Here is a 17,067-nt window from a genome sequence, read left to right as displayed (position 1 = left end):
AAAATGGATTTGGTGCCCTACCTTTGATAAAAAAATTTTCCTCATGCACTTTAAATTGTTTCAGGAAAAAAATGTAGGATGAATTAATCAATTCTTCATACTGATATTACTCTTTGAATAACTGGTTTGCACCCAAATCACTATAATGCCCAAACAGATACAATTCAGTTATGACGTTTTTCTCATTTGAATCAAGCCCAATTCTATTACAAGTCTTTCCTTCCCTCAAAGAAGGCGAAGGCAATCACTGGGGTTGTCTGCCCACCCTGCTCATTCATTCTGCATCCAGATTTATACAGGTCTGTAAAAGTCATGCCAAACTTATCTGCATGGTCTGTCTGCTGCTGATTAAGGAACCCCAAGACCAAATCTAACAGCCTCAAGACATCACCTGCTAAGGCAGAAAGTCTCCTTATTTTAAGAATTTCCATAATGGCCAGAACATGTTTTTCTCTAATCATTAAGCAGTCAAAATACAAAAAAAAAAAAAAAAGTCAAAATACAAGATCCAGTGAAGGTGATCTAGGAGCTCAGTTTAGGACTAGACCAATTTTTTTGCAAGGTCTCTTCTATTCATTTTTAATTCAAGGTATCATTTATTCATCTTCTTTCCTTTTTTCAGAGAGCTTGGGATCATACCACCCACTTCAGGACATCCCAACTTCTGCTTGTTTCCTCTTCCTTTTTCCCTCAGCCCCAACCAGGTCTCCACAACAGTTCATCTGTGATAACATAAAATCCACAATTTTCTTTTCAATACTTTCACAACACTTCCACAAAAATCCTATTCTCGTGACTCATTTTATGCCAACCGTGCAGTTCAGGGAAGGCAAAAAGAGACTGAGGATGGTACAAGTGAGATTAATTATTCATTAAAGGGATGGGATGTGTGGTTTGCCATACAAAGAAACTTCTAAATATTTGGTAAGGGAATGCAGTTTGTATATAATCAAGGCATAAGTCTTTAATCATTAAACCATAATTCTTATATAAAAAGAAAGTAAGTACATGTAGTAATTTCCTTTAACTCATTAGTGAGGGAAATGGCTGATTGGCAAAGGTAGTTTAATGAAGATATGAGTAATTAGGATTTATGTGGTCTGTGAGAAAAAGAGGATTACTGAAATAAGATCACCAAATTAAAACAAAAATTACAAATGTCCTACAGGACGACCAAACCTATCTTTGTGGTTATTTTTACTACCAGGCAGAAAAAATGATAGTTTATTAGTTTTTTACAGGTTTGCAGTGCTGTAAAACATCCAGCTTCTAATCAATTATGTATAATAAGTCAAACAAAGTTATGTTCCACAAAACAGTCAAATGACCCTTAGGTGGACATTTTACAAAAGGCTCAAGTGTGATAATAAAAAGTTGCATAGTCATTTTTCACCCTAATCGCACATGTTGGATATTCTGAGTAGTATCTAAAGTTAATCACATATACAACTGTGTCCTCTGAATAGGGGGCCAAAGTCTTGACCAAGTAAACCGTTAAGTTTGTAAGAAATACATTTAAGGTGAATGAAACCAGAGACTAGTTTATATAACAGTTTGTTATTTCTGGAGGGGCTGGAAAATAAAGCCATTCTACTAAATTATTTAATGATAAATATAACTTAGTCTTAGATAATTAAAACATTGGACCAGGGTGTACGAAATTTTTGCCAATTCAGATTCAATTTATTTAAAATCAAACACATCATTCCATTTAGATTCACCCCCGCCCCCACCCAGGAGTAAATTTTTCTCTCATTTTTCTCATTTATTAATGGCAGCTCTATTTTCTCAGCCTCCCAGTCTGAAACCCTACTGACCTTTTACTCCATACTTATATTATCTCTGACAGTCACTTTTTACATCCTAAAAATTCTGCTTTCTGGATGTCTTACATCTAATCGCTACCAGTCTTTCCCATTAACACCACTATGATTAAAGTTTTCCTGAAGTAATCTTTGTGACTTTAGTCTCTACCTAAGTTGATCTTTCAAGACTAGAAGTTTGAAAATGCCACTGGTAAGTGCACTCCAGTGGCTTTGCATTGTGTACAGTTTAAGCCTACTAACCCTTTCCTGACACTGATGGCCCTCTTAATATACGCCCAGTTTTTCCACCTTTCACATTACACCTATTGTAGGGTCCTATATTACCACTATTTTACTTTATTGGACCCCCGCCTTTTAGAAAGCTGCCCATTCTAAATTGTTCTCTTATCAAGTACTACCATTTCCCAAAATATTTTTCATATCTGTCCTAAAGGACTTCTCATATTTCTGAAAGAATAAGATAGTTCCTTCTTAGTGGTCCTACTAGTCCCTATATTTTAAAAGTGTTTTATAACCTCTTATTGATTATAAATTCAATTGAGAAGAAAAACTGTATGTATCCATCCTTGTGTGCCATGCAGTGCCTAAGTATTGTGCCTTGCATACAATAGTAGCTTGATAAATACTTATTAATTTGAAAATTGCTGCTCAGGTCCCCCCTTACCGTGTTTCTTGGTGCTATTCCAAAGATGGAATTCAAAACAGGATCATAGCTTTAATACAGTATGCAATTCAATATGCTCTTATGCCAAGAAGTATTTATTTGCCCTCTTGATTGCCATAAAGAGACATGAGTCAATTATCAAGTATGTGCATTGCTGTTATTGGTTTGGCACTTGCTCATGCTTCAGATAAAGGTTTGCTTTCAGATGGTTATTCGGTTATTTATTTATTCTGGAAAATGCATAATCCTAATTTTTTTGTGGTCTTGTTTATTGTGTTAATGATTAACATGCCACTGAAAATATGCCTCTTAGGACCTACATACAAGTGAGAAGGCTGAGCCATTTTTTTTTTAACCATTATAACTACCTGTAACTGTCATGAAATATCTACCTTGTACATGTGCCCTAAACTATAGTTGACTGGCTTGACCAATTTGTAGTTAAAATGATGTGGGTTCAATCTTTCACTACCTGACTTGAAAGGAGAATATTCATGGCTTAATTTTGAGAAATCATACATATACTATGTATCACATGATATAATGATGTATGATGTATTTGTATGAGTCATGTAGAGGCATAGGACACCTTTATGTGGGGGCTGACTACTAGCTCCTCAGAGCCAGTTGTCTGTATCTCTCCCAACTTTCAGTTTTTTAACCTTGTTTTAGTAGCTTGGAATCCACCGTGCAGGATTTAAGATATGGAAATTGGCTGACTCTACAAATCAGGGCAGTTTTTTCTCCCTGGAAAGCCAATTGTTGATTTTTTATGGACACACCAATGTGTGTGTGTATTTGTGTGTGTGTGCGCACACATGTGCACATGTGCATGCACACATAATATGTATATATGCAGTAGACTGTGCTGGAAAAAAAGCAATTACTAAGAAAACTTGAAAAGTCAGCTTTTTTGCATTCTTCATTGTATTCAGCTTTCTTCATTACTGTTTGCATATCATATTTTATTTTGTAAAGAGCTAGGATGAAGTGATATTACAACACAGACTTCCTTATTATTAAGTCATGGCAACAGTGGGAACCTGACAGCAAGAGAATAAGTTAAAGCAGTTTCTAGTGACAAATTGTTCTAATACCCAAATTCATGTTTTAGTGATACCTTTAAAATATAAATAGGAAGTTAAGTGTGCATTTGCAGAACAATATATAGGTTTGAAATTTATTGATGGAAATTGTTATATATCAATAAGAAATAAATCTAAACTTCAGATATGTTTCTAAATAAATAATTGTATTCCCTTCTACTATCTGATTTCACTTGCATAGTGATTTATTTCCAAGAATAACATGGCTGCTTGCTTTCTGAATTGATTTGTAGAGACTGCTAAGGGAAAAGTAGTCCAAGTATAGAAATTAATTTCCTTCTAAAGCATTTGTTATAAAATATTAGAGCTAGAACAAATATAGGAGGTCATCTAATCCAAAATTTCTTAGCCTGTTCACCACCCCTGTTCCACCCAGGAAGTAAGCCTCCCATAAATAACAATGACTCACCAAAATAAAGATGCTTAGCATCAGGATGGGTAGAGATTTTTCAGAGTCTCTTAATGTCAGATAAAATTTTCTAGGTGACTTTAATAGACAACACCCCCCCCCCACCACCACCACCATGACTCACCATATTCCATATGCTATGGCAGTGTGCCATTAAAAATCAGAGTCAATAATCTAGTCCAGTAGTCACTATTTTTTATTTAAAAATCTTAGCCCCAAACAAGTTGAGAGTCAAGATGATGCATAAAAAGAAGTGAATATATCTCAGTGATTTTTTTAAATTTTAGTATTTCTTCTATTTCTCTGTGTCTACTTTTTGTATGTGAATGGGTCAGGAAAATAATTTCCTTTTAAAAAGCTGAACATTTTGGGATGCCTGGGTAGCTTACCTGGTTAAGCATCTGCCTTCGGCCTGGGTCATGATCCCAGGGTCCTGCGATCAAGTCCTGCTTTGGTCTCCCTGATCAGTGGGGAAACTGCTTCTCTTTCTGACACTCCCCCTGCTTGTGCTCTCTCTCTCTCTCTTTTTCTCTCACTCTTTCTCTCTGGCAAATAAATAAATAAAATCTTTTAAAAAATGCAGAACATTTTCCCTGAAATAATGAATATCTTTTGGCTACATATAGAAATATGTGTAGAAATATGTATAGAAAATTTCATTAGTATAATGTCTTTTCATGAAAGCTTTTTTTTTTTTTTTTTTTGGTCACATAGAGTTGAAAGTAAGCTACTGTTACTCATTTGCAACCCTATTACTATTTTCAGTTACTTTTAATAGCATTTTTAGTGACAAAAATTTTAATGCTTCATTGATGACAAATTTTTAAAAACGCATTTCTCTACTGGTCTCTGAAAAAAAATATAGAAGGAAGACATATTTATCACACTGCTAGGGTATCCTGGGTAAGTTGACATTATAATCAAATTCAAGTCAGTTCCATTCAACTTAAGGGATTTTCATAAACTGTTTGGCAGTAAATTAACAATTTGAAGCCAAGGTCCATGTCTTGATTCTTCTATTTGTGCTTGGCTTTATGGTTTACAAAGTTTATTTATTACTCACATAAAAAGAGACCTGAAAGGACCATCCAACAAAGCCAGAGTGGCTGCGGTCAAGAGGGTATTTGTTATAGTGGAATGGAAGAAGTCATACAGAAGCAAAGTTTTTTATGCAATAGTGAGGGGACTGGTTGATGTTTTACAGCCTTAGTTTTTAAAGGACTGATTAATGGCATTTGCTAATTTCTATGGTGTAATTATTCTTATTGTGACCAATTTCAAGCTGCTGCTGTGACACCAGTGAAGGGAGAGTTGGAAAGAGATGCTGATGCTCATGCCTGGCTCCCAGAAGCCACTGAATTCAGCTCTAGCACACTGCTAGACAGTCCATGTGATCACACCATCATAGCACTTTACAGAGAGGACCCACTCTCATACAACAGGCAGTTGTAATGGGAATTTTATAGGGGAAACATTAGAAGAAAAGATATTTCTTAATGAATCTGTGCTATAAAAATTAGGAACAACAGTCTTTATGAAACCATAGATAAAGATTCTGAACTTTGAATAATTGAATACTAACTGTAATTTACTTTCAACATTGATACAATAAAGGCAGGACCATTCCATTATAGAAGATAGCCAGCTGGTGAACAAAGGGAGAAGAAAGACAATGCTAACAAAATGATTTCCTTCAGCCAAAAATAGGTTAGCAGTTTCACTAGTTTCATAGAAGGGAGAAACTTGCTTTCCCCCACAAAACCTATCTAAGGAATACACACAAAAGAGACTCAGTGCTTTGTTAAACTGGATACTTACCCTGTGCTGGACAGTAGAGATTGAGGAAGATAGGAGAAGTGAAGAAGTGTGATGAAAGAAGTAAGAAGAAGCAAGGGAAACAAACAGGAGGTAATCATGTAGTGAAACTCTGTGTAATAATGAGATGACTTACATGGCATAACATCTAGAATGTTTCCCAAGTGTGTTGACAATATGCTGCTTATTAAAATAGGTGCAGTGGGAGTGCTGTGCAGTTTATAAGCATAATCTGCAGTATGATCCCTTCCATATGAAGAGTTTATTAAGCACTACTTTCAGTTTTGCTGCCTTCATTCAGTATTATTTATAGATGTAAATTTGTTTTTCTGGGGAAATGTCCTCAATGTTCTTTGTATCAGTTTTCTAGCTGCCATTGTTGTGGTTTCTGTTTATTTGTAAAAACAAATTGTGTTTTTAGAAGGGAGCCTTGTCTCAGCTAGTTTCTATCTCACTCTCGAGTCAATATTCAACTTTAACTGTGACAATCAGATCATGTCCACATAACCAACTTCAGCCAGAAAAGGAGAAAAACCTTAGCTTAAGGAAAGACCAGCACTATTGTGTAGAGATACTTTTAAATAGTTTTTGATTTGTATTAAGCCGAAACTTTATTGTAAAACCTCAGTGATGATTTTGTCACAATTTAAATAAAGCACGCTAACCAAAATCTTCCTCGTTAACGTGGGCAGTTTGATTATAACATTCATCAGATGTATATGTCATCATCTGATCCATTTGGTCTCCGATCCATTGACACTGAGATTGCCTATTTATTCAGTTGGGGTGATGAAAATCTCACAAAATTGATTGTGATAATGGTTGCACAACTTTGTAAATATCCTAAAAATGAATGAATTATACAAATTAAATTTGTGAATTACATCTCAATAAAGCTGTTACAAAAAGATATATAGGCAATATTTCATATTTTAAGTAAATATGAAATTTAAATGATAGTATCATAATTTTATTTTTCTTTTTTTAATTTTTTTTAAAAGATTTTATTTATTTGAGAGAGAGAGGATGAGAGAGAGAGAGCACAAGAGTGGGTAGGGTCAGTGGGAGAAGCAGATGCCCCGCTGAGCAGAGAGTCTGACGTGGGACTTGATCCAAGGACTCCAGGATCATGACCTGAGCTGAAGGCAGTTGCTTAACCAACTGAGCCACCTAGGCATCCCAATATCATAATTTTAAAGATTTTATTTATTTATTTGACAGAGAGAGAGATCACAAGTAGGCAGAGAGGCAGGCAGAGAGAGAGTGAAGCAGGCTCCCTGCTGAGCAGAGAGCCTGATGCGGGGCTTGATCCCAGGACCCTGAGATCATGACCTGAGCCGAAGGCAGAGACTTTAACCCACTGAGCCACCCAGGCGCCCCTCATTTTTTTTTTTAAAGATTTGATTCCAGTATCATAATTTTAAAGTCATGCATAGTATGGGGATATGTCATCCAAGAGATGAATAGATGTATGAGCAAAGCCATTGCATTCTGTCAGCCCACAATTGTTTGAGACTTGTATCTAGTTTTAATCTCTTCCCTTTAATAAGGATGTGGAAAATTGAAGATTCTGAGCAGTCAATCATAGTGATGCTAAATTATTACTGACCAATATATGAAAACACATAGGATTTTGGTATCAGTATAATTTAATACAAATTGTGGTGTGAAGGACAGACCTGGACACTTGGGCTATGTAAGGAAGTCAAAGGTTGTCTCCCAGTATATGAAATTTACTAGTATATGTCAGGAGAAGAAATGAACTAGCTCTGCACCATATCTATAAAGGATACAATCAAGTAAAGTTGGAATAAACTGAAGCCAGGGAACCTTTACATTACACATTGTTCTGATAATAAGACTATTTACAGGAAGATGATAACAAGAGCTTTAATAGTCTAGAGACATTTAAGATTAGGAGATATTCATACTTTTTAGTGTTTAAAGAACATGAAAAATGCATAAGCATTTTTGTGTATAAAATAACAGGATACAAAATAATATATACTAAACGATCACAATTAGAAAAACTTCATAGCAAAAACACTAGAGAGACATATACCCAAAGTTTAGCAGTTATTATTTATTTGAGGATCAGTGCCTATTGTCTTTTTTTATTCTTTCAGATTCCCCATAATTTATATAAATATGTTTATAATCAAATAAAATTTTAAAATACTTACAAAATACATATGATTTTTCTTAGCTTATGTGTATGGGTCCTCTCCACATTTTGTCACATTTTCATCACATTTTTTCCATAGGGAAGAGATGTCTACCCAAAGAGCAAAGAAATTATTTTAACCTCTCCACTTCATAGATCTTTATTTCTGCCCTCTGGCAACCATCAGTTTGTTCTCTGTGTTTATAGGTCTGATTTTGCTTTTTGTTTGTTTGTTTATGCACTTGTTTTGTTTTTTAGATTCCACATATGAGTGAAATCATACGGTATGTCTTTCTCAGTCTGCCTTATTTCACTTTGCATAATAACCTCTAAGTCCATCCATGTTGTTCCAGATGGCACGATCTCATCCTTTTTAATGGCTGTACAATATTCCATTACATATATTTTATATGTATATATAAATACCATATATGCCACACATACCATATTTATATATATATAATACATATACCTATTATATATAGTATATATAAATGCCACATACTTCCATACCATACCATATTGATGTATATGTACATCTTCCTTATCCATTTATCTATCAACGGACACATAGGTTGCTTTCATATCTTGGCTGTGGTAAATAATACTGTAATAAACATAGGGGTGCATATATCTTTTCAAATTAGTGTTGTTTCCTTTGGGTAAATACTCAGTAATGAAATTATTGGATTATATGGTATTTCTATCTTTTTAATTTTTTGAGGAAACTCCATAGTGTTTTTACACAGTGGCTGTACCAATTTATATTCCCATCAACAGTACATAAGAGTTCATTTTTCTCCACATTCTCATCAACACTTGTTTTTTCTTTGTCTTCTTCTTTTTTTTTTTTTTTTTATGCTGGCCAATCTCACAAGGGTCAGGTGATGTGTCTTTGTGGTTTTAATTTGCATTTCTCTGATGATGTGGAGCATCTTTTCATATGTCTGCTGGCCATCTGTATGTCTTCTTTGGAAAAATGTCTATTCAGGTCCTCTGTCCATATTTAATTAGATTGCTTTTTTGGTGTTGAGTCATAGAAGTTTACAGATTTTTTTTCTGATTTATTAGATCTTTATGATAACACTACTATAACTTATTTTTAATTTGTTATTTTTTCACCAGATGTGTTTTGCACCCTATATTTGCTCAAAAGAGATAACACTTTAGTGAGAATTCTTCATCTCTGATTTTATTAGATGATTTATACTACATATATTTTTAATCACAAGCTATTTCACAAGGCATGCATTTTACCACCTGTATTGCTTACATATAAAGAATATATAAAGAGAAAAAGTAAACTGTTTCCAGGGTGTTATGGTTAATTATATATTATGATGGCTCTGGATTATCTCTCCTTTGTAGTTTTCAAAGACATAACTCAGCAAGTATTACTGAGTTATTACCCTGAGCAAGTTTCTTCTCAGATTTTCAAAATCTTTATATTCCCACAGAGCAGATAAATAAAATGCTTTTTCAAATTAATTTGATAATTCAGAACTTTTGTTTGTAGATCACCAGGTAAGCAAGCCTGCTAGAAAGTAAACACACAATCAAAAAGTGTGCTCTAGTGTGGAGCCTACTTTAAAAAAAAAAAAGTGCTCTGGCTTCTTCTATTATTATTGTTATTGTTATTGTTATTATTATTATTATTATTATTATTTGGTATTTGGTTTATGGTAACTTTCACTGAAAGTCCTCCTTAGCTTTTCTGTATGGATTTTAAGTTTGATATCACATTAATGACTATAATAATATTTACTTAATATACCTTCATTTCTCAAGAGCTATAGTCTCCAAGTAATTGTGATTTCTGCAGCCCATATTTTTGGAATAGGACCTTACATGTGTTTGTTTTATAAAGCCCTGCACTAAAACATCCAGGTTCAGATTGTTCCATTAAAAGGTCTTGCTTGGGGCGCCTGGTGGCTCAGTGGGTTAAAGCCTTTGCCTTCAGCTCAGGTCATGATCTCGGGGTTCTGGGACCAAACCCCACATCTGGCTCTCTGCTCAGCAGGGAGTCTGCTTCCCGCCCCCCTCTGCCTGCCTCTCTGCCTACTTTTGATCTCTCTCTGTCAAATAAATAAATAAAATCTTTAAAAAAATAAAAGATAAAAGGTCTTGCCCACCTTCCTTCTCAATAGGACTGTGGTCTTCCCAACCTTTGCCTAGACAGCAACTAGGCGTTTTTAAAAATGCAAATACTTTGGCCTCACTCAGGCTAATTATATGACAATATTGGAGGTGGGAGGGGTGACTAGGTTTTTTATTTTTTGTTTGCCTGCCTTTGTTTTCTTTTAAGAGCATTACAGGTGGTTTTCAAGGTAGAATAACTTGTGACTAGGGACTCTGCCTTGTTATATTTCGATTTTCACAATCTAACATAGTGCCCTGGATTAGTTGTTCTTAAAAGGCTTGCTGAATGAATGATGGACTAAACATCACCTCTTGTATTTGCCCAGGCCTGCATCTTGAGTCACATGAAGTTGGGTTGAGTTCCAGATTTAGTCATGTTGGTCTTCATTTTCTTAGCACAGGTGCAGCAGTGAACAGCAGTGAGAGTCTCCCTCCATCTTCGTCCGTCAATGACATCTCCTCCATGTCCACCGACCAGACCCTGGCATCTGACACTGACAGCAGCCTGGAAGCTTCAGCAGGACCCCTGGGTTGTTGCAGGTGACTAGCCGCCTGCCTGCGAAACCCAGCGTTCTTCAGGAGATGATGTGATGGAACACACACACACACACACACACACACACACACACACATGCAGACACGCACGCACACACACAAACGCAGACACACAACTCTAAGAAAATGGCAAGGGAGAGAATCCGAGCCTAAAATTGAAACCAATCTTTCAGCCTGCTTCTTCTCCAGAGTTCTGTATTGCAGCTAAGCTAAATGTATATTTAACTTCTAGTTGCTCTTGCTTTGGTCTTCCTCCAATGATGCTTACTACAGAAAGCAACTCAAACACAATTAGAAAAGCCTTTTCCATAAAGTGTAATTTTAATGGCTGCAAAACCAGCAACCTGTAACTGCCCTTTCAAATGGCATGACAAGGTGTGCAGTGGCCCCATCCAGCATGTGTGTGTCTCTATCTTGCATCTACCTGCTCCTTTTGGCCTAGTCAGATGGATGTAGATACAGATCCGCATGTGTCTGTATTCATACAGCACTACTTACTTAGAGATGCTACTGTCAGTGTCCTCAGGGCTCTACCAAGATGTCATGCACTGGGGTACCACATGGTCCATTTCATGTGATCTATTACTCTGCCATAAACCCATCTGTAATATATTGCCAGTATATAAGCTATTTAGTTTGTTAATTGATTAAGCTGTATGTCTTATAAGAAAACATGTAAAGGGGGAAAATACGGGGGGAGTGAGCTCTCTTGGACCCTTGAAGATGTAGCTTCCAAATTTGAACTGATTAAATGGCACCTGTATACCAATTTGTAGAAAGAACATATGTGATGCTTATGTACAGAGTGGGGGCGGGAGGGAGTGACAGTTTCCAGGTACTAAACGGTTTGGCCTTTAGAAGGAAGGTGGGAAGAAAAGCTGGCAGTCTTTTCTCTGACAGCGAGCAGGTAGGAGAGACTCGAGTATAGCATTGTGGTGAGGAAGACCTCCAGGAGATTATTACCCAGACACTAGGAGACACCGACATCCATGTTTTAGACAGTAGATCCCATTTGTCATTTACAAATTATGTGTCCCAACTGGAAAGGGCATGGCAGGTGGAGAGGCAGGGTTACAGAGTCCATATCTGATGGTAAAAAATATCCCTCCCTGGAGCAGAGTGGAGTTGCCTCTGGATGATGTCCTTAACAGGAAATGAACCTACATAGACTATTTTCCGACTGTGGGTTGTGTTTTCCGTAAGTGTGCTACTTCCCAGGTTTATACCCTGCACGGTTTTAAGAAATGTTAGTTTCCTCTTCTGGAATTAAAAAAAAAAAAATATATATATATATATATATATATATGTATATATATATTAATTTCTTAAAAACAAACAAACCCAAAACAAAGGGGTGATCCTCAGGTCAGCATTGGAAAACATTTCCACAGACATTACTATTCCTCAGGGGTTTCCCTGACTCCTTACTATGGCTGATGTTTCATGTTATTTATTTTCATAAATTCAGACAATTCAAGAAGGGCTGATCATCTGAGTTTTGTACTGCAGTTGATGTGACAGCAATAACTCTCCCCATAAGTTACTGCTGCTAAATAGCTTTAGCAATATGAGTCTGTCTCAAAAGCCATGAAGCATTTGTGTCAATGTTTAGCAAAATCACCTGAATTTAGTTCAAATCAAATGAAAGTGCTCTCCCGAGCACTTGAGAAGGCACTGTGAAACATCTTGGTTATATACAAGGCAATCCCAGGGAGACTTCTCAGCAATAACAGGGGCCAGGGGGAGGCTTCCCTTCTTACTCACTTCAGTGAAGTGCCCATCACAGCTCTTTGCACTCTGACCATTTTGGTGCTCGCCGACGTGATGGTGGTACTTCACCTGAAGAAGAAGTGAAACGCATGAAACGGAAGGTTGATGAGTGGGCTATGACTGGCGAATGGAATCCCTTCAAAAATAGGGCAAACAAGAATGCTGTGCTCTGAAAACTGCCTTAAATACAACAATAGGGAAGCTTTGTCTCTTTCAAGCAATAGAGCCAACCCCCACCATCACCATGTGAGCAATGCTGCTGTTTATGAGATTGCTTCACAGTAGGATGCGTGACAAGAGGTCATTTGTTTAAAATGGGGAGAAAAAAAAAACTTTAGCCTGTGCAGCTTGTCCCCTGGAATGAAAGTGGCCCAGCTTCTTTCTCTTGCTGCCAATCTTTTTGGTTAATATTGCAGATGACCTGATTTTCCGCATTCACATGGGCTCTCTCTCTCTCTCTCCTCTGTCACACTTCCCGTCCTCCACTCTTTAAAAGTTCTCTGATTCCCTCATCCTTTACCTCCTTTCTCTGTACTTTTCTCTTGCTATGACTGTGTCCTCTCTATGTCTGACTTTCTAGCACAAGGGATTAAGTGCAGGGAACAGGCAACTGTTTGAAAGAAAGTAAGTCGCAAAGGTAATTTCATCAGCCACAAAATGATATTAAAAGCCAGAAGGAAAAAAGAAAACAAAACCAGAAGGAGCCCTCCAGCCAGCATCTTAGAAGTGCTTGACAGTTAGACTATCTTTCATAGGTGCAGAAGTGGTGATTTCTTTTCACTCAGATTAAGCCAAACAAGAACCAGGCAATGCTCCCCTGCTATGCCCACCTTCCCTAAACTCTGCTAGTCTGATTGATCTCTCCTGCTGTATGGCCCTTGGGAGCTGGTTACCTTTAGCCAGATTGCCCTTACGGGCAAGAAAAAAATGGAATAAATCCCTCAGATTGAAATATCCTGTACAAATGAAGAGTTTGGCTTCTTGCCTACTTATAGGATTAATGGTACTAGGTTATCAAAGCAAATAGGTAATAGACAACAGAAGGGATCATCATTTCAAAAGCTCACCAGCCCTTCACCATCTTGGGTCCACTTTATTATAATATAGATCTTCAGGAGGTGATTCTGTTATTATCAAATTCTCAGAATGCATTAGGTTCTACAGTGAGCCTTTTCTTTAAAAAAGAGTCACCTGTTAATTCCAAAGGACTTTCTTGCTTTTCAGACTTGGAAGTGTCAAGTCACCTGGAACTATATTCCTAGGAGAAGGAAGGTCCTGCCTGTGGTTGGGGTTCATTTGGGAATGTGAGGTTGACAGTCTGAGAGGCCTAACCTTGGCTCACTTCTATAGGGCTGATGGTTTCGCAGTGATCCTTAATGATATGTTCTGTAGTATTTTGTAGGAGAGATGGCTGTGTGCCCATATGCATGCAGGAATTAAATTGTTGGGAGAGCTTGGCAAAATCACCACCACTTTGATGTGTTGATTTGTTTTTCGGTCAGTGTGTTCATTTTTAAAAAGAGACACATTGGCCTTACGACCAAATTTCTTCTTGTGGAATAAGAACTGCTAATAATCTTGCATCTTCAAGAATCTGATGACTGAGCTTTGTAGGAATGTATACTTGAGGTGGACCTGGTCCTGGCTGATTCCCTCCAACGGGAGTAAGCTATTTAATCGAAGGCCAAGTTTGTGTTCAATCTGCTACCATGGTAAGAAAATATTACTTAAGGATACTGATAGTAGCTGACTGGTAGATCAAGAAATCGACCTTGACAAAGGGAGTAAGTGGAATACATGAGATGAGACTCCGCCAATCCTTTTATGACCTGCCAGGGGAAAAATTAGCAAAAGTGACTTAAATTTTAAATAGTCATCGCAAAGTCTAAATTCTACAAAATCTACTTCTTTTAATTCTCTTAACATATGACAATCGAAATCTTAAAAACATTATGCTCCGTAAAGAATGTTGTCAGCCTGCTTTGCTGAAGAATTTATCTTCTACAGCTCAGAGAAAAGTATGATATGGTCCCAGCAATCTTTGATCCCAATCACTTTGGGTCTGAAGCTGGACCCCACTCCCTACCCACAAGCTCCCCCCAACATTTTAATTGTGAGTCCTACATTTTCTACAGATGAAATTAAACCAAGCAGGGATACTCCTTTCTGTAAAAACCAACAAACAAGTTGCAATGTAAATAATTATATTAGTCATTTTCCATGTGACTAAAATATAAGATTTTGTTACTTGTTTTGGCACTTAGACAGTTCTTTGTCTGAAATGGTTCACTCTGACCCATTTCCTTGGTCAGTCAAGTTGAAATGGAAGGCCTCTGTTTGTATGTGGACTCCTGTGTATCTAACTTATGATTATGTGGGACCAATGGCCAGTATATTCTAATGAACACAAATCTCCCAACCCTTGTCTAGCATTAAACTGTTCACCTTGCCATGTTTATCCTGCAACAAGACCTGACTTGCACATGCCTGTTATTCTGCATGATTGGACTCAAAGACTATTACCAATGATAAGAATTGTCCTGTGTCAGTGTTTATAAAATGGACTTAAAGCACACCCACATTCATATACACCTCACCCTTATAGTTCTAAGTCAACCCTGGAAGGCAAAACCATGCATGTCCAGTTTCCTTGCAAGGTCTTAGTGGTGAGAAGTGAAAGTCAGCCTGATGGATCAAATGCAATCTCAGTGATGTTTAATAAGGCTTTGAAATTATTTAAATCATATCTGTGTTCCTTCGCATTCTCTTTTTCCTTTCTGTTTTTTCCCTTTATTTTCAAAATGTCGGTGGAACAAGAGGGTGAGTGGGGGAGACCTTTGGATTTTTTGGACTCTTTGTAGGTGGATGCTGACTCAATACATTGTGATTTCTGTTTCTTATGAATTATTAAAAACCAGAGAGAATCTACTTCCCTCAACATAAAACCAAATGCAAATCCAGACTTTGTTGGAGTTTGCCTGTTGACAATGGTTATTGTGCTGCTCGTTTTCTTGGGTTTCATGTCCTGACAGGAACTCTGAAGCATCTCACATGATTTCATAGTATGGTTTGATTATACCAGGGAATAAATAAGAAACAAGGAATGACCTACCTTCTCACTATGGGTAAAGAGTGTGTAATATGCATGTGACCGGAAGCCTGTGTTGTCATTTGAGACCTGTTTCTCCTAAAAATGACGTCCATTTCTGTCTGCAGATAGTAGTTGTATATATGCAATTTGGGAAGTTTCTCTTAAGGTATGTATGAAATCAATGAAGGGGGAAATCATCTTCTGTAAGGATTAGATGAGTAGAACAGGACTAAATATTCTTAGGTTAATTTATCAGAATTCTTTTTTTTATATTACATTTTTTAAATTATTATGTTCAGTTAGCCACCGTATAGTACATCATTAGTTTTTGATGTCGTGTTCAACGATTCATTAGTTGTTTATAACACCCAGGGCTCATCACCACCTGTCCCCTCCTTAATATCAGAATTCCTAATCAGTTTAATTATTACCCAAGAGAGAAGGTAAGCAGGTTTTTTGTCCATATGGCAGGCAACCTTAATATCTTAAACTCCCTGGTGAATTAAAAAAACAATTAGATTTTGTGGCTTGATAAGGAAGTCACTGAACCTGTGTTAATTTAGCTGGAAGTATCTGAAAATGTCAAGGAATGGCCTTTCTTTTTCTGTAAATAAAATATTTTATTTAACTGGTTCACTATTAGAAAATCACTATTAGAAGATAAACTTATATATTCTTTTGAGTTAACACAATTTATCCTTTTATAAGAAAAATAGAAGCCAAATGCCTTTTGCATCTATGGCATAGTTTCTGTTCCATTTTTAAACCACAACTCTCAACTCTTTTTTTTTTTAAAGATTTTATTTATTTATTTGACAGAAAGAGATCACAAGTAGGCAGAGAGGCAGGCAGAGAGAGAGAGAGGAGGAAGCAGGCTCCCCACCGAGCAGAGAGCCCAATGTGGGGCTCGATCCCAGGACTCTGGGATCATGACCTGAGCCAAAGGCAGAGGCCTTAACCCACTGAGCCACCCAGACACGCCAACTCTTTACTCTTTTAGTAAAGTAAGTTTTTTAAAATGGCCACATATAGGTACCTGAAAATACCTCCAATCTTAAGAAGGGAAATTGCATTCCACTGGATTGCTCTTGGAGAGAAAGGGTCAAAAGGAGATATTGGTGCATTCTAGGTATCGTAAAAGTTTACCAAATATTTGGGTCATTTGACTAACTTTGGACTGAGGAGAAAAAAGCCGTCTTGAGATCACCTTTCTTGTGGCTACTTATTTAAGGACCAACCTAGAAGGATGGTTCTGTTTGCTCAATAACTGCACTGAGTTTTACCCAAGGTAGAGGTTTTTGATATCATCAATTTATCACAATGCAATTCATACTTGCACCGTGCCTTTCCCCCAAGGGTTTTGAAAAGTAGTAAGGTGGGCACGTATTGCATGGAGCCATGGTGTTATATGTAAACAATGAATCTTGGAACACTACATCAAAAACTAATGACATACTGTATGGTGTCTAACATAACATGATAAAAAATTCTAATTAAAAAAAAGGAAGGAAGGAAGGGAAGAAGGAAG

At 36.9% G+C, this 17,067-nt stretch overlaps 1 protein-coding gene across 1 annotated transcript in view; it reads left to right on the top strand.

Moving 5' to 3' along the window:
• Window positions 1-11,440, top strand: part of MAPK10 (mitogen-activated protein kinase 10) — a 136,649-nt gene extending 125,209 nt beyond the window's left edge. The window contains exon 11 of the mRNA XM_080797299.1: window positions 10,525-11,440. Within this exon, the coding sequence (XP_080653425.1) occupies window positions 10,525-10,667 (143 nt within the window). The 3' untranslated portion in view covers window positions 10,668-11,440. The remainder of the gene's footprint in view (window positions 1-10,524) is intronic.
• Window positions 11,441-17,067: the final 5,627 nt, after the last annotated feature.

This window comes from Martes martes, assembly GCF_963455335.1.
Source record: "Martes martes genome assembly, chromosome: 2".
NCBI lineage: Eukaryota > Metazoa > Chordata > Mammalia > Carnivora > Mustelidae > Martes > Martes martes.
This window is presented reverse-complemented; position numbering and strand designations above follow the sequence as displayed.